This window comes from Cydia splendana, chromosome Z (assembly GCF_910591565.1).
Source record: "Cydia splendana chromosome Z, ilCydSple1.2, whole genome shotgun sequence".
NCBI lineage: Eukaryota > Metazoa > Arthropoda > Insecta > Lepidoptera > Tortricidae > Cydia > Cydia splendana.
This window is the reverse complement of record NC_085987.1, coordinates 16,546,008-16,567,174: the sequence shown is the minus strand read 5'-3', so window position 1 is coordinate 16,567,174 and position 21,167 is coordinate 16,546,008. Positions and strand designations below refer to the sequence as shown.

The following is a 21,167-nucleotide window of genomic DNA, read 5'->3' as shown; positions in this document are numbered from 1 at the left end:
GACGGGAGTAGTACGATGAAACACGGTTGAAAAAGCCATTATTTTTGTGTTGCTTGTTCTTTAACGAGTTATGAACACGCTGTATGTATTAAGTATGCATGGATAACTTGCATGTAAACTTCTTGAGAATGTACCAGAAAGGCTATTTTTTTGCTGTCAGCGCTCTTACGAATTAGAATTTTTTATAGAAATTAAATTATAAATCGACTCAAGATACTGAAATATTCTTCTAATTTGACCTATTAAATCTGGAATTGAAATTTTATAATAAAAAAACTCAATACTTTTTTATATTTTAATCCTTTTAATGGGCTAGCTAGATCATTTCACCGTTCACCATACAATTACAAATTCTAGCCTAACCAGCTACTAAAACGTACCGAGGAACTTAATAAGTTTAATAACGTAGTAGTTTTCTTAATAAACTTTATTACCTTGTGGATTACAAGCATTTGTAATTAGTCGGCACAGTTGTTTTTAAACCTGAACTGTTCACAAAAACATTAAACATTAAAATACCGACGATGTAATACTAGCTTCTGCCCGGGACTTCGTCTGCGTGGGATGATGTTTAGTACCCTTCCTCGGTCGTCAAACTATAGTTGGTCAAGCAGATCTTGTCAGTAGAAAAAGGCGGCAAATTTAAAAATGTAGGCGCGAAGGGATATCGTCCCATAGAAAATTTGAATTTCGCGCCTTTTTCTACTGACAAGATTTGCCATCTATACCTCCATACCTAATTACATCTAAATCGGTTCAGCGGTTTAAGCGTGAGGGGGTAACAGAAGACAGACAAACTTTCGCATTTATAAAATTATATAAGTAGGGATTTTCATAAACAGAATACAATTGAATAGGTACAGAATACCTACATTATACAGTATCGTACCATTCGTACCCGTACCGTACGTATGCGTATACTGCGTATAATTAAATGTGATCAAACTGACTAACGACAACGCAGTTACAGATGGTCAAGCAAATCTTGTCAGTAAAAAAAGGCGCGAAATTCAAATTTTCTATGAGACGATATCCCTTCGCGCCTACATTTTTCAAATTTGCCGCCTTTTTCTACTGACAAGATCTGCTTGACCAACTATATGTTCATTACTTCTTCGTAGTCATACTTGGTCTGGTACGTTCGTGAATCAAATGGACGTTAAGCCCCCTCCAGACTATGCGCGTGAATCGCGGGCGAAGCCGCGAACGCAAGTGTGGAGTCGATTTTCGCAGACAGCGAAATCGACTCCACACTCGCGTTCGCGGCTTCGCCCGCGATTCACGCGCATAGTCTGGAGGGGGCTATAGACTTCGAGATTGCACTCTTACATGAGGATAGGGAACCTGGGTGTACGAGTATAGTGGCTCGTGGGTTGAGCAGGTGCTGGAGGTTTACAAGTCCTTCCGGACGTTAGCGGTGACGGTTGGAAACCTTGTCTAAGGCCCCGTTCGCACGGCAGCTTTTTCAACGCGCGTTAAAAAAGCGTTTGAATGACACAAATGGATAATTATGTATGTATTCACACGAAGGCGGTTTTTAAGCGCGGCGCTTTTTTATCGAGCACTGTTCGATTTTCGGCGTTGAGCGTTGGCGTCAAATTGAATAGACCATACGGAAATCCGTGTATCTGTTCTCACAAGCGTTGAAAAAGCGTCGGCGCTGCTGTCAGTTGGCTGTCAAGTGTCAATTTTTGGTGTCAATCGTCAAGATTATTATTAGTTTCACCTTAAAACTGTCAACTTATGCTTACAAATTCCTGAAATATTCAAGCTATATTCAAATAATACGTCGTAATAGCAAATAAAGTATGGCTTTGCTGAGATGCGTACGTGGCAGTACGACTCACAAGTGATTTTTAAGCGTTCATATGAACACAAATATTGGAAACGGTAAAAAAGCGCCAACGTCGGGTTTTAACGCAACGCTTTTTAAGCTGTCGTGCGAATGGGGCCTAAGGCGCTTAGCATTCTGGATACGATTCGCACGTCGCTCCGATGTTTGAGCGAGACAACGCTATGCACGTATTATAGCGACATCCCGCTCGCACATCAAAACGACGTGCGAATCGTATCCAAGTTGCTAAGCGCGGCCATTACGTTTTTGTGATAAAGCTAATATTTTACTTATTCTTGTAAATATGTAATTATAAATATAAAATTGCAAATAAATTTAGGTAAAAACATGGTATAATAATATACTCCGCCTGGTACTCTATTCCGAGATTCGCGTATGACCTAACTGACTCGGGCCTACGTCATCATGCTGTTTACAGGTTCTCAAACTTTAAAATGTCGGAGAATTTTAACCAACGGTGAAAATGATTTTAACGGCATTAATTTTAAGTTCTTCATGTAGAAACATAGTAAAATAAAACAAATCTAATGTATTAAGTTAAACTTTATTTATCTATACAAACTAATTCACAGTTACACATTAATTACCAAGCTTACGACGTGAAAAGTTTGGAAAACACTGCGACTGCTGACACTGAGCGAGAAGGAAATAACAATTAACACGCGTTCGACAAGGATGACGGTCAGGGCATGAAGTTATCTAGATCCGAATTGTCAAATGTGACAGCGCTATCCTGTGTTGCCAGTAATGTAAACAGAATTACCCGAACGTCTGAAATTTCTTTCGTGAATCGGAAGATATTGCTAACGAATAATTACAAAATGACGTGTTATTGTAAAATTTAAGATAAAATACATATAAATGAAAATTATAAAATTATAAAGAAATATTTTAACTTATTAACCATAGGTATAATGTACGCATGTAACATGTGATGTTGAAATAAAGGGGCAATGTTATTGTGGCGTAGGCCCGTGTCACTCTGGGAATAGAAGACCATGTTTTATTAGACCATGGGTAAAAACTGGGATACTTCATTTGCTTTGTGTTTCCGACTATGCTATTGACATATGTCTTAGAGCATTTAGTAACTGAAGACGTCTTGGCTGTCATTTTCTTTACAAAACAGTCTGCCAATTTTTGCAGGGGAGGGGCACGTCAATTATATGGCTATTTGTACATGATTTGTACTTAACGTACAAATAGCATATCAGATATAATACCGTCAGTCCATACAAAAGTTTACACAAATGTGCAAGGTTTTCGGCAGAGGGGTAAGCTCTTAAAGGCGACTCCGGTTATTAAATGCTCTAAGATTATAGTATACATGGTGTGTTTTTGGCTTTTCCATAGAAAACGTCGACATCTGATCAGCCAAAATGTATGAAAGAGTAAAAAAAAAATCGGGATTTCGGGGTTGGTGCCATAGTAAAAGTAGCTCAGTTTAGCGAGTAGAATCGAGCCCTGGATTTAAAGCCCCATGGTCAGACACACACTGTATATGATTAAAAAATTTAGCTCTGTTCTTTGTCTTGGATAGAACATTGTATAGGGTAAATTGTTGGCAAGCATACTATAGTTATTGGCAATAAACGGATAGGCTTTGGTAAATGTTAATAACCGAGTAATTGACCCTTGTAGTGTCTACACCTACAGACAATCTGTAAGTAAAAAAAGAATTGGTACATAGGGAGTTATGACATTTAAAATGCAAAGTTTGGAAGCTATAGTCTTTAATTTAGTGATGAATTACCTACATATAAGTAATTTTCGATGTCATCAAATGCAGTGAGTTTACGAAATCGTGTAGTTTTATTCCAAAAAACTTCAGCAGCTCCATTCGTCTGTAATTAAAACAAGTTACCGTCAAAAAATATTTTATTGATACATACGTTACTTGCTGATTGTAGTACTTTATCTCCTTTGCATGTCTATCAAGTACTTCTCGAGACCTTTGTAAAGAACCTAAACTCAATATATTTGTGTTTTTCCATCGAGGAGTTCCATTGGCTACCTTCCGACAGCATCATCAGATTAGCTCCATGTTAGCATTTTATGGCATTGTCATCGGAAATACGGGAGAATGCCAAATTTCTGTACAAATCAAATGCTAACAGAAGGTCACAACTCTAGAAAAAAATACATGTGAGTGCTCACTCCATACTTCAGTTTTAGTACCAAAAAGACAATTATTTTCCTAGTCGACATCTAGCATCGAGTAGCAGAATTATCAGTACCTACTGCTACTTGACAATAGATGTAGCACCGACCGAAAAGTCTAATGCTCTACAATTTTGAGCTAATATTATAACCGGTTTAACCAGAACTCTATTTTTAACGACTTCTGCTTTTAATATTACTTGTAAATTGTTGTTCAATACAATTTTCATGAGTCGTGACACTAGATAATGGGGTTGGCAGAGGTCAAAGGTTTGCATAGATGGCGCCATCACAGCTTGCCCCCTTTTCTATGAGATTTGGCTTAAAGCTATGAGATATGGCTGGCATCCAGGGTATTAAAAAAACGAAAATTTGACACAATTCTAGGGATTGACAGGGCAAGCTATGATGGCGCCATCTGCTAAAAACTTCGACCGGCCAACCCCATTCTCATTCAGATGTCGACTGCGAAAATATTAGTCGTTTTGGTACCAAAACTGATGTATGGAGTGAGCACTCTATTCTTACTATATTTCTCTATGACCAACTTTCTAACAAAAAATAGTTGATCTATCTATTTAATACTGATTCTGTGTGATTTAAGTTACTTAGGTAAGGTGCTAGCTATTAAAAAAGACAGAAAAGTTCGATTATCTCGAAAACCACGCAACTTTTACTAGACATATAAGTGCATTTTATGGACCAACCCAGTCGTTGTTAGAAGGTACCTATTGTAAGAATGTATAATTGTTGATACATTCATTTTCCGTTGCTGAAATAAGAAGTTTTCCAAAGACGATTGTATAAGTAGATAATACCTATATTTTTTTTTGTTAGGGGAAGTTAAAATACAATGTCACTATTTAAATAAATATTTTCAATTCAAGGGTTAGGTAACCGTGTTGTCAATTTTATAGATAATAGATACTACAATTGTTCTTATGACTTATTAGTAAACTTAAAGTAACTCACAAGAGGTTACGAGTAAGGCCCCCCTTCCAGGCAACGGCATTCCTGAAAAACATCGTAAAGGTACAGAATACGAAAAATATAGGTAAGATGAAAGTCAGTTTCATAAAAGTTTTTGGGTGAATCAACTTTTTCTTGTCACTGGTTGCCATGGTTACGGTCTCCTGGGTCACTCTTAAAATACTAGTTATTTTGTATTTATATGAACCAACTTGATTTTTTTGGTAGTTATAAGGCCTTTCCATAATTGGACGTCTACTAAGCACGTTTGTACAGCAGCTCTTCTAAGAAACTATGCTACTATTGTCTCCTGGCTGATGGGACAGAATAACAACAAGAAATAGTAATCGAACCTTAAACAACCGTTTGACTTTTTCATTAAAAAAATTATATCAATATATGCTTAGAATAAAACGTGCCGTTCTTGACTTCTTGATACGTAACAAAACGTGATAGGTACCTCCTTTAAATAAAGTAGGTACGCTCCCCGAATCTCGTGCAAAGTATTTTCTCAAGTCCACACTGATATTTTGCGTCCTTTAGGATAGGGGAAGCTGTTCTACCTCGGACAGTTTTTTATTTTGTGAATTTTAGAAAAAAAGCTAAAGGCTGCAGAATTATTGTTTATCCGAATATTATAAGATACATTAATAAACTATCTACTACGATATCAAATTTAAAGATTAGTTTATTTATTTTGATGAGATACGTTGACGAAAAAAAAAAGGGAAAAGTGTCCAAGGAACAACACTCCTGATGTACCTTGGTCATTTCCTGTTGTACCTCGGACATGATAATTTTAATTAATAAATTTATAATATAAACATAGAAATAATATTTATATAAGAAATCACAGATATTTTTAGCATATTTACGCCATTGAATAGATTTTTCTAGTACAATTTCCTTCGAAAGATATAGGTACTTTGCAATGGTCATTTTTTATTTTTGCCTGAAACATTTTAGGCATTATTTCTAAGATCGATTGCTTGGTAACTTATAACGCAGATATCTAATAATTAGAAAGGCTACAAATATAATGACCACCAAAAAATACTTTGGTACCCTAAATAAAAAAATCATGCTTACCAAAAAAAATTACTGAACACCAAAAAAATAAGACCTAAAAATACAAAAGTACCACCATTTTAATTACGACTGCACTTCAAATTGTATTCAAATACCAAATATATTGAATGATCACCAAAAATCATTAATGATCACCAAATCTTGAAGACCAAATTAATGCTATATTTTCACCTAAATAAACCACTATGATTACCAAAAAATGTATACATATTACCAAATAAACCGATGCCAAAATTACTAGCCCCTCCCGCTCAACCCCCCGTACCCCGCACCGCATACCTACCTTACCTAATCTACTTTTCTAGTAGCATTTCGTTATGCTACTAGAAAAGTAAGTCAAACTGCTATCAGTTAAGTGGGTTAGGTTAGCACTGCGACCCTTACAGAAACGAAATAGTACTAGAAAAGTAGGTCAGGTTAGGTTTGAACTGCGACCTTTACAGAAACGAAATGCTACTATAAAAGTGGGTTAGGTTAGGTTAGAACTGCGATCCTCACAGAACCGAAATGCTACTAAAAAAGGGGGCTAGGTTAAGTTTCAACTGCTACCCATACAGATACGAAATGCTACTAGAAAAGTGGGTTAGGTTAGGTCTGAACTGCGACCCATACAGGAACGAAATGCCAATAGAAAAGTGGGTTAGGTTTGCTATCCTATTAAAGCAAATGACTCCAAAATAATCATTCTTCTAGAAACGAAATGCTACTAGAAAAGTGGGTTAGGTTAGGTTTGAACTGCGCCCCATACAGAACCAAACTGCTATCAGAAAAGTGGGTTAGGTTAGGTTTGAACTGCGACCCTTACAGAAACCAAAGGCTACTAGAAAAATGGGTTAGGTTAGGTTTGAACTGCGACCCTTACAGAAAAGAAATGCTACTAGAAAAGTGGGTTAGGTTAGGTTTGAACTGCGACCCTTACAGAAAAGAAATGCTACTAGAAAAGTGGGATAGGTTAGGTTTGAAATGCGACCCTTAGAGAAAAGAAATGCTACTAGAAAAGTGGGTTAGGTTAGGTTTGAACTGCGACCCTTGCAGAAAAGAAATGCTACTAGAAAAGTGGGTTAGGTTAGGTTTGAACTGTGACCCTTACAGAAAAGAAATGCTACTAGAAAAGTGGGTTAGGTTAGGTTTGAACTGCGACCCTTACAGAAAAAAATGCTACTAGAAAAGTGGGCTAGGTTAGGTTTGAACTGCGACCCACACAGAAACGAAATGCTACTAGAAAAGTGGGTTACGTTAGGTTTGAACTGCGAACCTTGCAGAAAAGAAATGCTACTAGAAAAGTGGGTTAGGTTAGGTTTGAACTGCGACCCTTGCAGAAAAGAAATGCTACTAGAAAAGTGGGTTAGGTTAGGTTAGGTTTGAACTGCGACCCTTACAGAAACGAAATGCTACTAGAAAAGTGGGTTAGGTTAGGTTAGAACTGCGACTGTAACAGAAATAAAATGCTACTAGAAAAAGGTGACGAAGTGGATTAATTAATTTAATCGGATAACGATAATTATATTAAATATTTGCACATTTTTAATTAAAATGTGATTAAAATGTTGGTGGTCATTTACTAATTTTGGGTTTACAATGATTATTTTGGAGTCATTTGCTTTAATATGATATCAAGATTTAAAAATTTGGTTATAATTTTACATTAAAATGGAGTTCTAATTTTGGTGGTCATTTACTATTTTTGGGTTTACAATGATTATTTTGGTGTCATTTTCTTTAATAGGATAGCAAGATGTAAAAATTTGGTTATCATTTCACATTAAAATGGGGTTTGAAATTTGGTAATCATTTAGTATTTTTGGGTTAATAATGATTAGTTTGGTGTCATTTCCTTTAAAAGGATAGTAAAGTGTAATAAAATTGGTAATCATTTCACATTAAAATGGTGTTATAATTTTGGTGATCATTCATTATTTTAGGGTGGTAAAATAGATTTTTTTGGTATTAAATTTTACTAAATCTGGTGATCAGTTAAATAGCAGCCTAATTAATTTAATCGGATAACGATAATTATATTAAATATTTGCACATTTTTAATTAAAATGTGGTTAAAATGTTGGTGGTCATTTACTAATTTTGGGTTTACAATGATTATTTTGGAGTCATTTGCTTTAATATGATATCAAGATTTAAAAATTTGGTTATAATTTTACATTAAAATGGAGTTCTAATTTTGGTGGTCATTTACTATTTTTGGGTTTACAATGATTATTTTGGTGTCATTTTCTTTAATAGGATAGCAAGATGTAAAAATTTGGTTATCATTTCACATTAAAATGGGGTTTGAAATTTGGTAATCATTTATTATTTTTGGGTTAATAATGATTAGTTTGGTGTCATTTCCTTTAAAAGGATAGTAAAGTGTAATAAAATTGGTAATCATTTCACATTAAAATGGTGTTATAATTTTGGTGATCATTCATTATTTTAGGGTGGTAAAATAGATTTTTTTGGTATTAAATTTTACTAAATCTGGTGATCAGTTAAATAGCAGCCAATTAGAAATACGACAAATATGAAACATGAAGTTTAAAAAATATATTTACAGTAGTAGCAAGTACGGACCAAGGTACAACATATTTTCGGTGTCCGAGGTACAACAAGCAAGTAGCTAATTAACTTAACTTTAACTGATTGTATTAAGTTTTATTATCTATTAGCAAAATATGAAATAATCATCCTTGACGTAAAGTTCGAAATACTGACTTTTCATAACAAAATTTATATATTTTTTTTCTTCAGTTACCGGCTGCTCTTAAGTTTGGTTGATAGCATGTTTTTATACTTAATAATAACGTTTCAAATAATATAAATGAAATATTTCAATAACCGTGGCAATGTGGAAATATTGCCATTTGTTCGAGGTAAAACCATGTCCAAGGTACACACACCCCACACAGCCAACAACAGTTTCCCCTACTTTCATGGATTCCAGAGTAAATCGTTGGTATTCATTTTGATATGTTCCCATTTGTCCCCGCCCCGCGTAACCGCACCACATACATGAGGTGGGAACAAATGGGAATGATTTGTATGTAGCGTATATTCCCGCCTGTAGGTACCCGGCAGAGACAAATAGGAATACACCTTAATTTCGGATGTCATGGACAGGAAACGAAGTTGAACATCATGGTGTAGCAGTGTAGCGTGTAAAACTAATACATATTCAGAATACATACCTAACTAAGCCATAAATATACAACATTTTCGGGCGCCCATGCTCATATAAATTACAGTTCATATTAAATTGGTCGCATGTGGTTGATAAAACGTGCTAAGCGTGAAATAGGTTTAATAAGTACCTTGTTTAGAATGATTGGCGCCTTCGGCAGCGTCTTGGAAGGTTCCGGCGACTTCGGCTTTTTCGTGCAAGTCGGGTCCACTGATCCACCTACAACAATTCTCTACTGAAGATCAGCTTGCACAACTTCATATGAACCCTTCTTAACCCATTCAGGGCCAGCGACTCAGCGTATGGGTCATGCTCAAACAGTTCCGCAGGGCCAGTGACTCACATGTGAGTCTTGAATAAATTCTGATTTAAACTTAAACGAAACGTAATTTGATGTAATAACGTAAGTATCATATAAGCTAACAACCATTTCTACACGGTATATTAGGTTAAAAAATTATAAACACGTATTTTTTAATGAAAACAGGGTCTAGAATATTCAAGTTTGGTTTACTATCAGTGCAATATAGTAAATATACTGAAATTCTAGATACATATGCGATGCAAGCAAACAGAAAAATCCATATTTAATAAATACAAAAAATATATATATTTCAGGAGTTATTTACATGGCTCAAGGTATGGGTCACCGTGGCCTGGCGCTACTTGTAAAAACTACTAATGTTTCCGTAGCAGGCTAAAATAAACTTTATTGGCTGGTTTTAAAGCTTATTTCATGTTGAAGCTGTTTGATATTGTACCATTTTACAACCGATTACTGTTTGGATGATGGTAAGCCACATTTTGGAGGAACCGTAGTATAATAATATTTGGTTTTGTATGAGGGGTAAGGCAACTAGGATTTTCTCCCACTGTACTTTGGCAGATTAGAAAGTAAGTACTATAATACATTTTAAGTTCTCTATTGTTACTAATATAATGGCGTTTACCAAAACAAGGATAAATGACCGACCAGGTGTAAGCTTATCGGACACACTTGGACAATAAACTAGGAATGCATTCGAGCGGCGGCGGCGGTATTATCTTTCATGTGGTATTTGTCACAAGAGTTCAAGAAGTGATTCCCCCTATTAGAGATGTATTTTGGAGTAACATGGGAAATATTATTTAGTCACGATTTATTCGTGGGCGACTTTATACTCCTACTGTGCTGTTTAGTGATTTCGTATTTTGTGACCATGGCTATGGATTACCGGAATTTGAACCCGCCTAACCAAACTGCAATAAGTAATTAGTTTTTTTTTGATAGGCACAGAAAAACGGTGGTTAGTAAAAATGTTGCATAATGCTGTTCAACTGGCCGGCTTCATAAGCGGCGATTTATTTACCGTGCGCGCCAGGCTCGCGACCCATAAGCTGAGTCATACGTTTTAGCTAAAAACGGTTTGTATGGTGGCCCGGCGTATTGTGTACGCTCAGTGGTTCGTGGCCATGAATGGGTTAACCCTTAAAATGTCCGTTATAAGTTATAAATCATGATACCTATCTAGAAACGCTATCACTAGTAATTTTTTACACTGTTGTAGTATTAGTATAGGGTGACTGCTATAGTTATTGGCCACGCTTAACAATAAGACTACAATAGTCTGATCTCAGTGATCTCATTGCAAATACAAGTAGTCAATGTTAGGTACTCCGTTATTGTCGTGAATAACTACTTCTAATAGGTACTCGAATACTCTATTCAATACGCGAGTGATTCGTTTCAAATAATTTGAATATGTTCGAGTCTCACGGGACCTTTTGAAATGTTTATAGCGTAAGTTGCAATATTATGATGTGGATTTACTATACAGGATGATTCAGGAGACGTGAGCATGACTAATACTGCGCATTTCGTAGATTATAAGCAACACTTTCGTATCAGTATTAGTGAGGCTAACGTTAATTTTCTAGTCGTGTTGAAAAAAAAGTTATTAATTTATTTACGACATGCGTGGTCACCCTAAAATTAGAATACTAAACTACCGATATACTGTGTCAAATTGAATGTCACCACTGTCATCGCGGTCTGGTTACTTTTGAAAACTCGTATCTCACTCAAGTTTGACAGTTTATTTTCTTCGTAATCAAAAGTTAAAGAGGTTTTATGCTTATTAATTAGGTCTTGTAGGGTGACCATGATTGTAGAGGATTAAATTTGCCCTCACCAAAAAGTTAAAAAATAGGAAAAAATCTGGCTGTTTCACCTAAATACGACGGTGATCGATCAATTATCAGTTACTGAGTGTGCAGGATTAGTCCTGCTCACGTCTCATGAATCACCCTGTATATAATAAATGAATAAAATAATAAAAAAGACTAATTGGTTTGTTTCGTTCCGATTGGTTAGTAGTGGTTTGGTAGTGGCTAATAAGGTATATCCTATATCAGTCACCCTACTTAGTTACGTACCTACTGTACCTTTTGCTGACTTGCGTAAATTAAATAAAAAAGCGGTAAAACTAGTTAAATTATAGTTTTGTTAAAATAATACCTGGACCAACGTTAGCGTGTTCCGTGGTGGTAACTTTGTACAGCTGTAATAAAATAAGCACGTTATCACTAAGGGGTTGTGCACAAATCACGCAAGGTGTTTTCGGCTACTTTTTGACCCCCCTCCCCCTTGGCGATATTTGGTGAGGTTTTTGGCTACCCCCCACATAACCTCACGTGTATTTTTTTCATTCGACCTAATTTTAAGATAAATAGTATTGTATATAGTAAATTTTGTTTACATTTCTATTTTCGTAAAAGTATCTACTCGTGTGGTAGGCATTTTTTCTTACTTTCGTTCGCTGTAGAAAAATACACGTGAGGTCTCCTTATACCCCCCTTCCCCAAAGTGATCTGTCGTGATTTTTTCGTGTCCCCCCCGCCCCCCATCGAACCTCGCGTGATTTATTGTGCACAAGCCCTAAGGAGGATCGGTCAGGCAGACAAATAAATTTCAGCCTCTATAATTAGCAACGTATCGAATACCTAATACCTACTGCATGTAAGTGCGTGTCTCGCACAGACTTAAATATACCATAGATGAAGCAAATATCACGATTTGTATTGAAACCAAGCGTGCCGACTTTTTACCACCTACTGTGACGTCACAGCCGCAATTTAGTGATGGGAAATCCTAACCGATTCAATGACACCGATGCCTGTCTGCCCCGCTACGATTCAACTGTCTTGCTCATACTCATAGATTTTATATCTGCGGTCTCGCTCTCTCACTCCCCGCTCCCCCGCGAACCACGCCAAACATCACAAATCGATTGTCATGAATGACATCGATTTTCTGACAGACAGACGAATGATAAAAACAGACGAATGATCTTCTTCCCAACTCTTCCCTTCAATGAAACTGGTATTTTCACAGGATCATGTGGAAAACAAAAATAATGAAAGTTTTTTTAACACAATAGAAATTTATAAACATACTAAACGTATAAACATGTAATCGTATATGTTGAAATTACCCTCGTTTTTAAAGGTGTCGTGTAAAATTAGGACATGATTTTTTTTATATCAATAACTACTAAAACATTTTTTATAATAGTTAATATCATTCATCTGTCCGATATCGATTAAAATCGTTTATTAGAAGCGATCGGTAGAACGAACAACACTACTCGCTAAATTTGACAGACGAATGATAAACGGCCTGTACCACGAAGTCAAAGCGATGCGCGACAGTATCGCTAGTTCCGATATTCATCGTCTCTTAACTCACAACGTCAGATCAAACGCTCAAAGCAAACGCGCAATGTAATGTAAATATAGTTTTGTAACGTTAATCTATAGTTACTTAGGTATATTATTGGAATCACAACTTGGAATACTTAAAAAATTGTTTTAAAATGAATTTACGCATAATATCATTTTAGAATTACTTACCTGTGATAGGAAATATGTGCTTGCTCTTGGGTGCTTGCAATTTTTGAGCTGTACATTGCAGTTAATTATCACGCAACGAGGCATTTTTTAATTTTTTACGGACTACCGGCTGCAACAACTGGCGCGCGTGGAATGTCAATAGCGACGGCCAACCTCGACGCTTGGTCGGGGTTCGGACACGCGAAGTAGATGCATTTGCGTCATCTATGGTATATTTAAGTCTGTGGTGTCTCTTCTAAACGGGGCTTTTATGTATAGTTTACCGTAAACTTTACGTATATATGTCGCAGTAAGATAGATAAAGCCGTTATATAGTTATAACCCTAGGGATATAATTATATGACGTAACATAGTTATATGAAAGCGATTCATTACTATCTTACTAGGTATATAACTATAATACGTCTTTAGTTTAGTGATATAGTTATATTACTGGATTAAGTTTAGTGAAATAATAGGCCTGTTGCAAGTAACAAAGAATCATGGAAATAATGGTTTCAAAGAAACATATATGTTAATACGATTCTAAAAAATGGCCCAATCTCAGTATAAACTGAAGGATTATTAACCCTTTATAAGGCAGAGACGATTTGGAAACCACTTAGTTAATAAACATTTACGGAGAAGAACATCCTCTTTATTATTTAACTATAATGGTATTATATAGCGAATATATCAGGCTTTCTTTCCTCGTTCATACTTTTTCGGTCAGTATTTAATTTTTGTGTAATTAATTAATCTATAGTATGTGGTCAATTTATGCACTATGCCTGTCAAGGGAAGCAAGCTATCGTCATTGTTTCCATTATACTATTAAAAAATATACACGTCGCTGTATCTAATAATTTGAATTATAGCTCTTGCAATTCACGATGGCGAGTAGCGAGACTCTTATTGGTATGATGACAAGGTCTAATTTTGATAAATCCACTCTCCATCGTGAATTGCAAGAGCTTATAATTTTTTCAGTGATATTCGTATATTAATCCTACCCACTACAAGATACACAATAATGTTCGATTTACCGTATGTAGTCAATTAAACGCCAGTCTGTACAGAGCACCTTATGTTTGTTATGTCAATGTCAATGAATAGGGGTATTGGAAACAGATCATCTGAAAACTCAAGTGCACTAACAGGCTGAGTGCATATATTGACCACATGTTTTTCTTAATGATTTCGTTTTTTTTTTTGGCGTAGATGTGTTCCCCAGTGCATTAGAAACATGGTAGTGTATTTAACTTTCACGTAGCATATCTGTATAAATGGGGCCTTATAAAGGGTTAATATATTCAATAAAATAAAAGTGCAAAATTCTCCAATCGGCCATTATTACTGAAACGCCAATCAGAAGCGTTCTAAACAGTGACGTCATCAATCCATAACATATTTCTTAGAGCAACATAGACCATCTCATTGACCGAAATCCATACGTTCTCACCAAAGAGTTCAAAGGTGAAAAAAAAATGTTATTTCGCCACTAAACATTTATTATGTCCAAAAAATATTATTACACGATATAAAGTAGATATCTATTTCTTATTATCTAAATAAAATGCTAAATAATACGATATTTCAACAACAAACTTTTTTAATTATTTGGCTGAACGGAACTATCATTGCCATGTTGGCTGTCGTAACTAGAAAAAATGAAAAATGAAAAAGTAAAACCGGCGCTCGGTGATTTTCACTCAAAATTTACATGTATCTAAATAATTCATCTTAAATTGCAACCGTGTGAGAGTTTTTGTGTAAAATGAGTTATTGTGATAAATGTTTGTAGTGTATTTATCATCCCTAATCGTAATATAAGGTGCTGAATTAACAATATCATTCGGATTCAAGAAAAATTCGTAACTGTTAGTATGTAAACAATGTCTACCACCCTACCACCAACTAAATGGTGACGTCACAAATGTGGTGCGAGGCGTTTTCGCGCGTGTTTTAAACTAGCTATAATAAAATGCAATTATTTATGTTAAACCTTATGAGTATAGCTGAAATATTGTGTTTTTCGGAACCAATACAAGTGTACCGACAATAATAAAAGGGATTTCAAAATTTGTCATCAGGCCTATTGTAGGTAGGAGTGCGGCGGTGCGGCGGAGGTATAGTTATATCCCTAGGGATTAGGGTTTCTGGTTTCTCGACCTTTTTTATTTCTCGAGGCACGGGAATTCTCGACCAAGATTTCTCGAGTTTGTCGAGTATCTCGAGAAATTTTGAAAGTAGCAAAAAACGCTATGTTACTTAAATTTTTTTGCTTTATTACAAATCAGAAAGAATCGTAGGTGAGATCAATAATTAAACATATGGTAAATTTTTAGTCACCATAAATTTCACTTAATAATCAAGAATTCAACAACAAACAAAAAATATCTAGAGTCGGACCAAGAAAAGTCTGCAGCGGATTTGATAGCCCACGCAGTGCAAGTGTCATTTATACGTCATAATTTCATAGAAGTTTGACGTTTAAAATAACACGTGCACTGCGTGGGCTATCATATCCGATGCAGACTTTTCATGGACTGACTCTATCTATATGTGCAGGCGTAGGCGTGGGCGATGGGCGATGGCGTGGGTGATGTGATATGCTATAGGTATTTCTTTAGGTATTTAACAAAATGTAAACAAACCACAATATGGTATTTTATTAAGCAAGAATATTCACGATGTGAGTAATTTACAGAAGTTGTACGACGTAAATATTAATACTTTCTCAGTGTAACAATGAAAGGATAAAAATTGTGATATTTTGCTAATAGGAATATGGCGGTATGATTTTATTTATCAATAGTAATTTAGTTGTGTAATATTTGTTATTACATGGGCGTATAATTCTTTTTATAGCATTAGAAAGAAGATAAGTGATTTTGACGTGTCTTTTTATTGATAAACACTTTTGAAAAATAAATCACGGCAAATATGTAGCAATTACAAATCATATTCGATCATTTACATTATTTTGCATTCATAAGTAATAGTTATAATTTTTTTTAAAGCGTTTTTCAATAAAAAGACTCCTCATAAATGTCATGATAATTCAAAAGTATCACAACATGAAAATCGGTAAGCTAGCGCGATATGGGCCGTCCCATCAAAGTAGTTTTTTATTTGGTTGGTTAATTAACTACCTAATAAATACCTGAAAATATAAAAAAAAACATTGTTCACATTTATTTAACTACCTAAAGAAATACATCATGTGTTATACGCGTGTTTTCTTTTTACTTATCACAAGAGATTTATTTCTCGAGTTCTCGAGGCATTTAGTTTTTTTTTTTCGTCTCGACTTAGGACAAATTTCTCGAGAATTCTCGAGCAGAAACCCTACTAGGGATATAGTTATATGCCGTATAGTACGTATTATAATCATATTCCTAGTAAGTTAGTAATTGTAGGTATTAGGAGTGCGGCAGTGCGGCGGAGGTTTAGTTATATCCCTAGGGATATAGTTATATGCCGTATTATAATCATATTCTGAAAGATTGGTTACCCAGAAATGCAATACAGCTAACAAACATTACTTTGAATGATCCTATACCAAATGAAGAGTTGTCGCTGAGAGAAATATGCCAAAAATTATCGCCTTTTGGTGGCCAAGGTTATTTCACATGTTCCTGTAAAAAATCAAATACACAGTGTTCTACTAAAAGATGCGCCTACAAGAAGCATTCAGTACTATGTAATTCTAGATGTCATAATTCCGCGTCATGTAAGAACAAAAATTAAAAATATGGTGAAATACTGTTCATTTTTTCAATAGATTTTATGTATCTTGGATTGGATTTGATGTATCTTAATATTATATTTTCATGCTGCTATTTTTAAGGATTTATGAGTCATTGCGATCGATTCACGAAAGCTGGCGCGAGATTTGACAGAATTTCAATTAAAATAGCTGTCACTCAGTAGAAATCTCGCGCCAGCTTTCGTGAATCGACCTGTACTTTTACGTAATATTGCTAAAAAGTATTACAACTAATTGCAATATTACTATCTTACTAGGAATATGATTATAATACGTATTATACGGCATATAACTATATCCCTAGGGATATAACTATACCTCCGCCGCACCGCTGCACTCCTACCTACAATTATTTCACTAAACATAATCCATTAATATAACTATATCACTAAACTTAATCCAGTAATATAACTATATCACTAAACTTATTAATCCAGTAATATAACTATATCACTAAACTAAAGCCGTATTATAGTTATATACCTAGTAAGATAGTAATGAATCGCTTTCATATAACTATATTACGTCATATAATTATATCCCTAGGGTTATAATTATAACTATATAACGGCTTTATCTATCTTACTGCGACATATACACCGTGAAATTTTAGTGGTTGTTTTCCCGCAGCGAGATGATTTTGAACATGATACTGAACAACTTTCATAGAAAATATGCAATCAGCTGATCAAGTCTAGTATGGGAAATCGATTTTTTTTATTCATATTTCGACCTATGTTCCTTGGGGAAAGTTGTACAGTATCATGTTCAAAATCATCTCGCTGCGGGAAAACAACCACTTAAATTTCACGGTGTATAGTTTTGGGCTTTTTTTCATTGCGTCTTTTAAGGACAAATTTCCGTGGCAACCGAATACTGACATAAACAGGGCGTATTGAACATGGGAGCGGGCGAATGTGTGCTCGTACTTGAGCGAGCATCAAAACATTCGATTCCATATGCATCACCAGAAACAGACTTCAACCATTGATGTATTTGCGCCCTGGGCCTATTAATTGCCGCCCCATACTAGTTCTCTCCCTAGTGGGAACATAGTTCAGAGCCCGAAACCTAACAACTATTAGGCTATAAGTAGGCGTATGCTGAGTGAGACACAGGCGACGCAGTTAACGCAACGCAGCGCAGAGCAGATTTTGTATTTGTAAAATATGGAACGTCCTTGCGATGCAGCGTGCTTAGCTTTTGGCGCTATCCAATGTGGAGGACACATCTAGGCGAAAAAGCGCATATTTACAATGTTTTTACAAATAAGCGCTCTCGGCGTAGTACGGTAGCATAGCCGCCTAAAACTGCTGGCCGCTTGGGCCATAGACATAGATAGACCCGCCCCTGCACTCACCCTGCCGTCGTCGCCGGTGGCCAGGCCGCTCGCGAGCGGCACCACGTCCGGCCCCCACTGCTTGATGAAGTGGCCGGTGCGCGCCACGCGCTGCGCCGGAGTGGTCGTCGTGTGCGACCCGCCGCAGTAGCGGTTGCAAATGTGCTTGTCCGTATCCGATCTGTAATATATTACAACTTACTTATTTAATTTTAGGTATCTACGGCCAATGATTGTGTAAGTACCTGGATCAACGAACTAAAATAACTATAGAAGACTGACTTGAGGTCAAAAATGACCCCACGGCTACTGTGCCGAAATCGAATCGACTTTGCCCGGCGGAATTTGACAGCTTTAGTACGACAGCGGCCTTCTGTGTCAGCCCCGCTCAAACGGTATCACCAGGCTAGGGGTCGCGGGGTTGGATAACGGCCGGTGGCGACAAAGCTGGCCCACACATGATACACAGCCGTCCTCAAACGACGAGCGATCGACCGCCCCACAAGGTGGGGCGCGACATGATTCAGCCTCCGCAGCCCAACGGCGGAAGAGGCCACTCACACCCCCTCAAAAGGGTGTCGAAGGAAACCCACGACGACTTCTGTATCATAACATGTCAGCCAATATAAAATTATTAATTCAGAAAGCCACATAAAATGCCTTCTAGTGCGGTAAAATGGTGCCGCAACAATACAATAAAACACAAGAAAAAGGATGGGATTAATTCGTTAGTGTAAGTGTAATTCCTGAATATAATAAATAATTATTGAAATTAACAGACTGTTGTAGACTTATACGCTAAACAAAATGTCGTAACTCTATACTAGTTTCATAATGCTTTTTTGATACGGGGTGGCAGAATGGTGTTAGCGTTATGCAACATATCTATGAGTAAGTTGGCTATTCATTTTATTTTAAAGCAACCAGCAACTCCGATTATTTGTTTTTATGTAAAATATTAAGTATTTTTTAAGTTTTAAAATAATAATAGAACCCTGTCAATAACGTAAATACTTATACATTGCAGGGTGGCTAAAAATAACTGCTATCCTGTTGCCAGGGAGGTATTGGGATTATACTGAGCAACTTTTACTATGGGACCAACTCCGAAATCGCGAATTAAAACTTTGGTTTTTCATACATTTTGGCTGGCCCGTTTTCCATGGGAGGGTACCTAATTATATTTCGCGATTAAAGGGTCCCATCCCACCGTAAAAGTTGCTCAGTATAATCCCAAAACCTCCCTGGCAACGGGAAATGCAGTTATTATTAACCACCGTGTATGTTATTATTTAGTAAAATAGTGTCAATACTATAATGAATCTTCTTATTTGTCACAAGTAATCTAACCACACAGCAATACCTGGTGCCACGAATTAAAGTGACGATTATGTATATCATTTTAACGATACCTACCTACCGAAAAGTGTTTTAAATAAAATTGGGAAACGTTGACCACTGTCATTTTATATAAGTCTGTATGTATGTCAGTGACACTGTTCCAAAATATATACTACGCATTAATATTATATTTCAACTTTTGAATGTCCGATATACACAATAAAGTATAAACATGCGTAATCCTAACAATAAATACGCGTCATAATAATACATAATTATTTGAATTGGTTCCCTCCTGGTTAGTATCATCCTTACAAGATTTGACAACGCCAAAATTTTGTAACGCCGCGCAAGAGGTTTGACGCATAGAATGTTATTATAGCCAATCAAAACTTATATTGACCAATCACAACTTTTTTTTAATAGCGGGAAATTGTTTATTGGATATAATTCATATCTTTGACTATTCATATAATTGAAAGCTGGTGGGACATATTCATAGAGAACGAATAGCTGTCAGTGTCAGTGTGGCTGGTGGGCTGGGGTCATTTTTGGAAGGCAATTTTCTATGGAGAGCTATTCCGTCGCTGACCTGGATACGTAAGGAGACTTATCCATCTTAAGGCGTCAAAGGACAAGCTTTCAATGCGAAGGTCTAAAAAGGCGGAATATTCTTCTTCTAAATTCTTACCTAACTTTTACGGGTGCTTTGGGAGCTTTTTGCTTTTCTATGGTCTCCCAGTCGTGCAGGTTACGCTGCGGTAGGTTGCTTGCCTGTGTCTTGCGAATGGTATCTGTGGGGTTGTTTAGCAGAATTATTTTGCAATGACTTAATTTTTTTCATGACTCGTGAGGAAAATAAATAACATAATATATACTTACTTAACCATAACCATGTACATACGTATAATGTTACCACTCAATATATACAAAAATAAATTCCTATTTCACTTGGTCACGGCATGACGCGTGAACGCGGGTGGACCAATTTCGCCAATTTTTTTTCTATTGTTTTTGTTATTGTCAGGAGGTTCTTATAATAGAAAAAATTAAGACTTGCAAACAAAATAGATAGATATAGGTTTAACGAAGTTAACCGGGTCATCTAGTACAAAATATATAGGTGCGAAAATTATACGTAGATAGGTATAAGTATAGATTGAAGCCCTACGACCATCATCATGCATCATCTTAATTTGAACTTCAAAAAATGTAATCAAGTTTTTCGGACAATAAGATAGGGGACGAGATTTTATATAGGAACATAAAAGCAGCGCCCTATTGGTAAATAACGGTACGTACCTAGTTCGTAGCTGAGATACGGCTTCATAGATAGATGGGCAGGCAAAGGCTTGGTTGCCATCGGAGTGGTGTTCTCTAATGACATCACGGCATCCGCGTCGCAGGATATGCAGTTCACCTCTCTGAAAAAGTTCAAGCTTGGTGATTGTAAGGTCTAGTTTCCTAGAGTAGGTTGAGCAAGCTATTAGCTGCAGAAGTATATACGAATGAATTCTATTCATTAAGTGGGTATGCACTTTTGTAGGTGTATATTGTATGGGTACCTAATGTATTTGATTTTAATTAGTAGGTATTT

General features: G+C 36.1%; 1 protein-coding gene across 1 annotated transcript in view; it reads right to left on the bottom strand.

Moving 5' to 3' along the window:
- Positions 1-3,571: 3,571 nt before the first annotated feature.
- The window catches only part of LOC134804750 (uncharacterized), a 41,122-nt gene continuing 23,526 nt past the window's right edge, over positions 3,572-21,167 (bottom strand). Inside the window, exons 17-23 of the mRNA XM_063777960.1 lie at positions 20,873-20,994; positions 20,262-20,364; positions 18,251-18,410; positions 11,746-11,788; positions 9,379-9,467; positions 4,988-5,029; positions 3,572-3,699 (exon numbers count right to left, since the gene is read on the bottom strand). Of these exons, the coding sequence (XP_063634030.1) occupies positions 4,994-5,029; positions 9,379-9,467; positions 11,746-11,788; positions 18,251-18,410; positions 20,262-20,364; positions 20,873-20,994 (553 nt within the window). The 3' untranslated portion in view covers positions 3,572-3,699; positions 4,988-4,993. The remainder of the gene's footprint in view (positions 3,700-4,987; positions 5,030-9,378; positions 9,468-11,745; positions 11,789-18,250; positions 18,411-20,261; positions 20,365-20,872; positions 20,995-21,167) is intronic.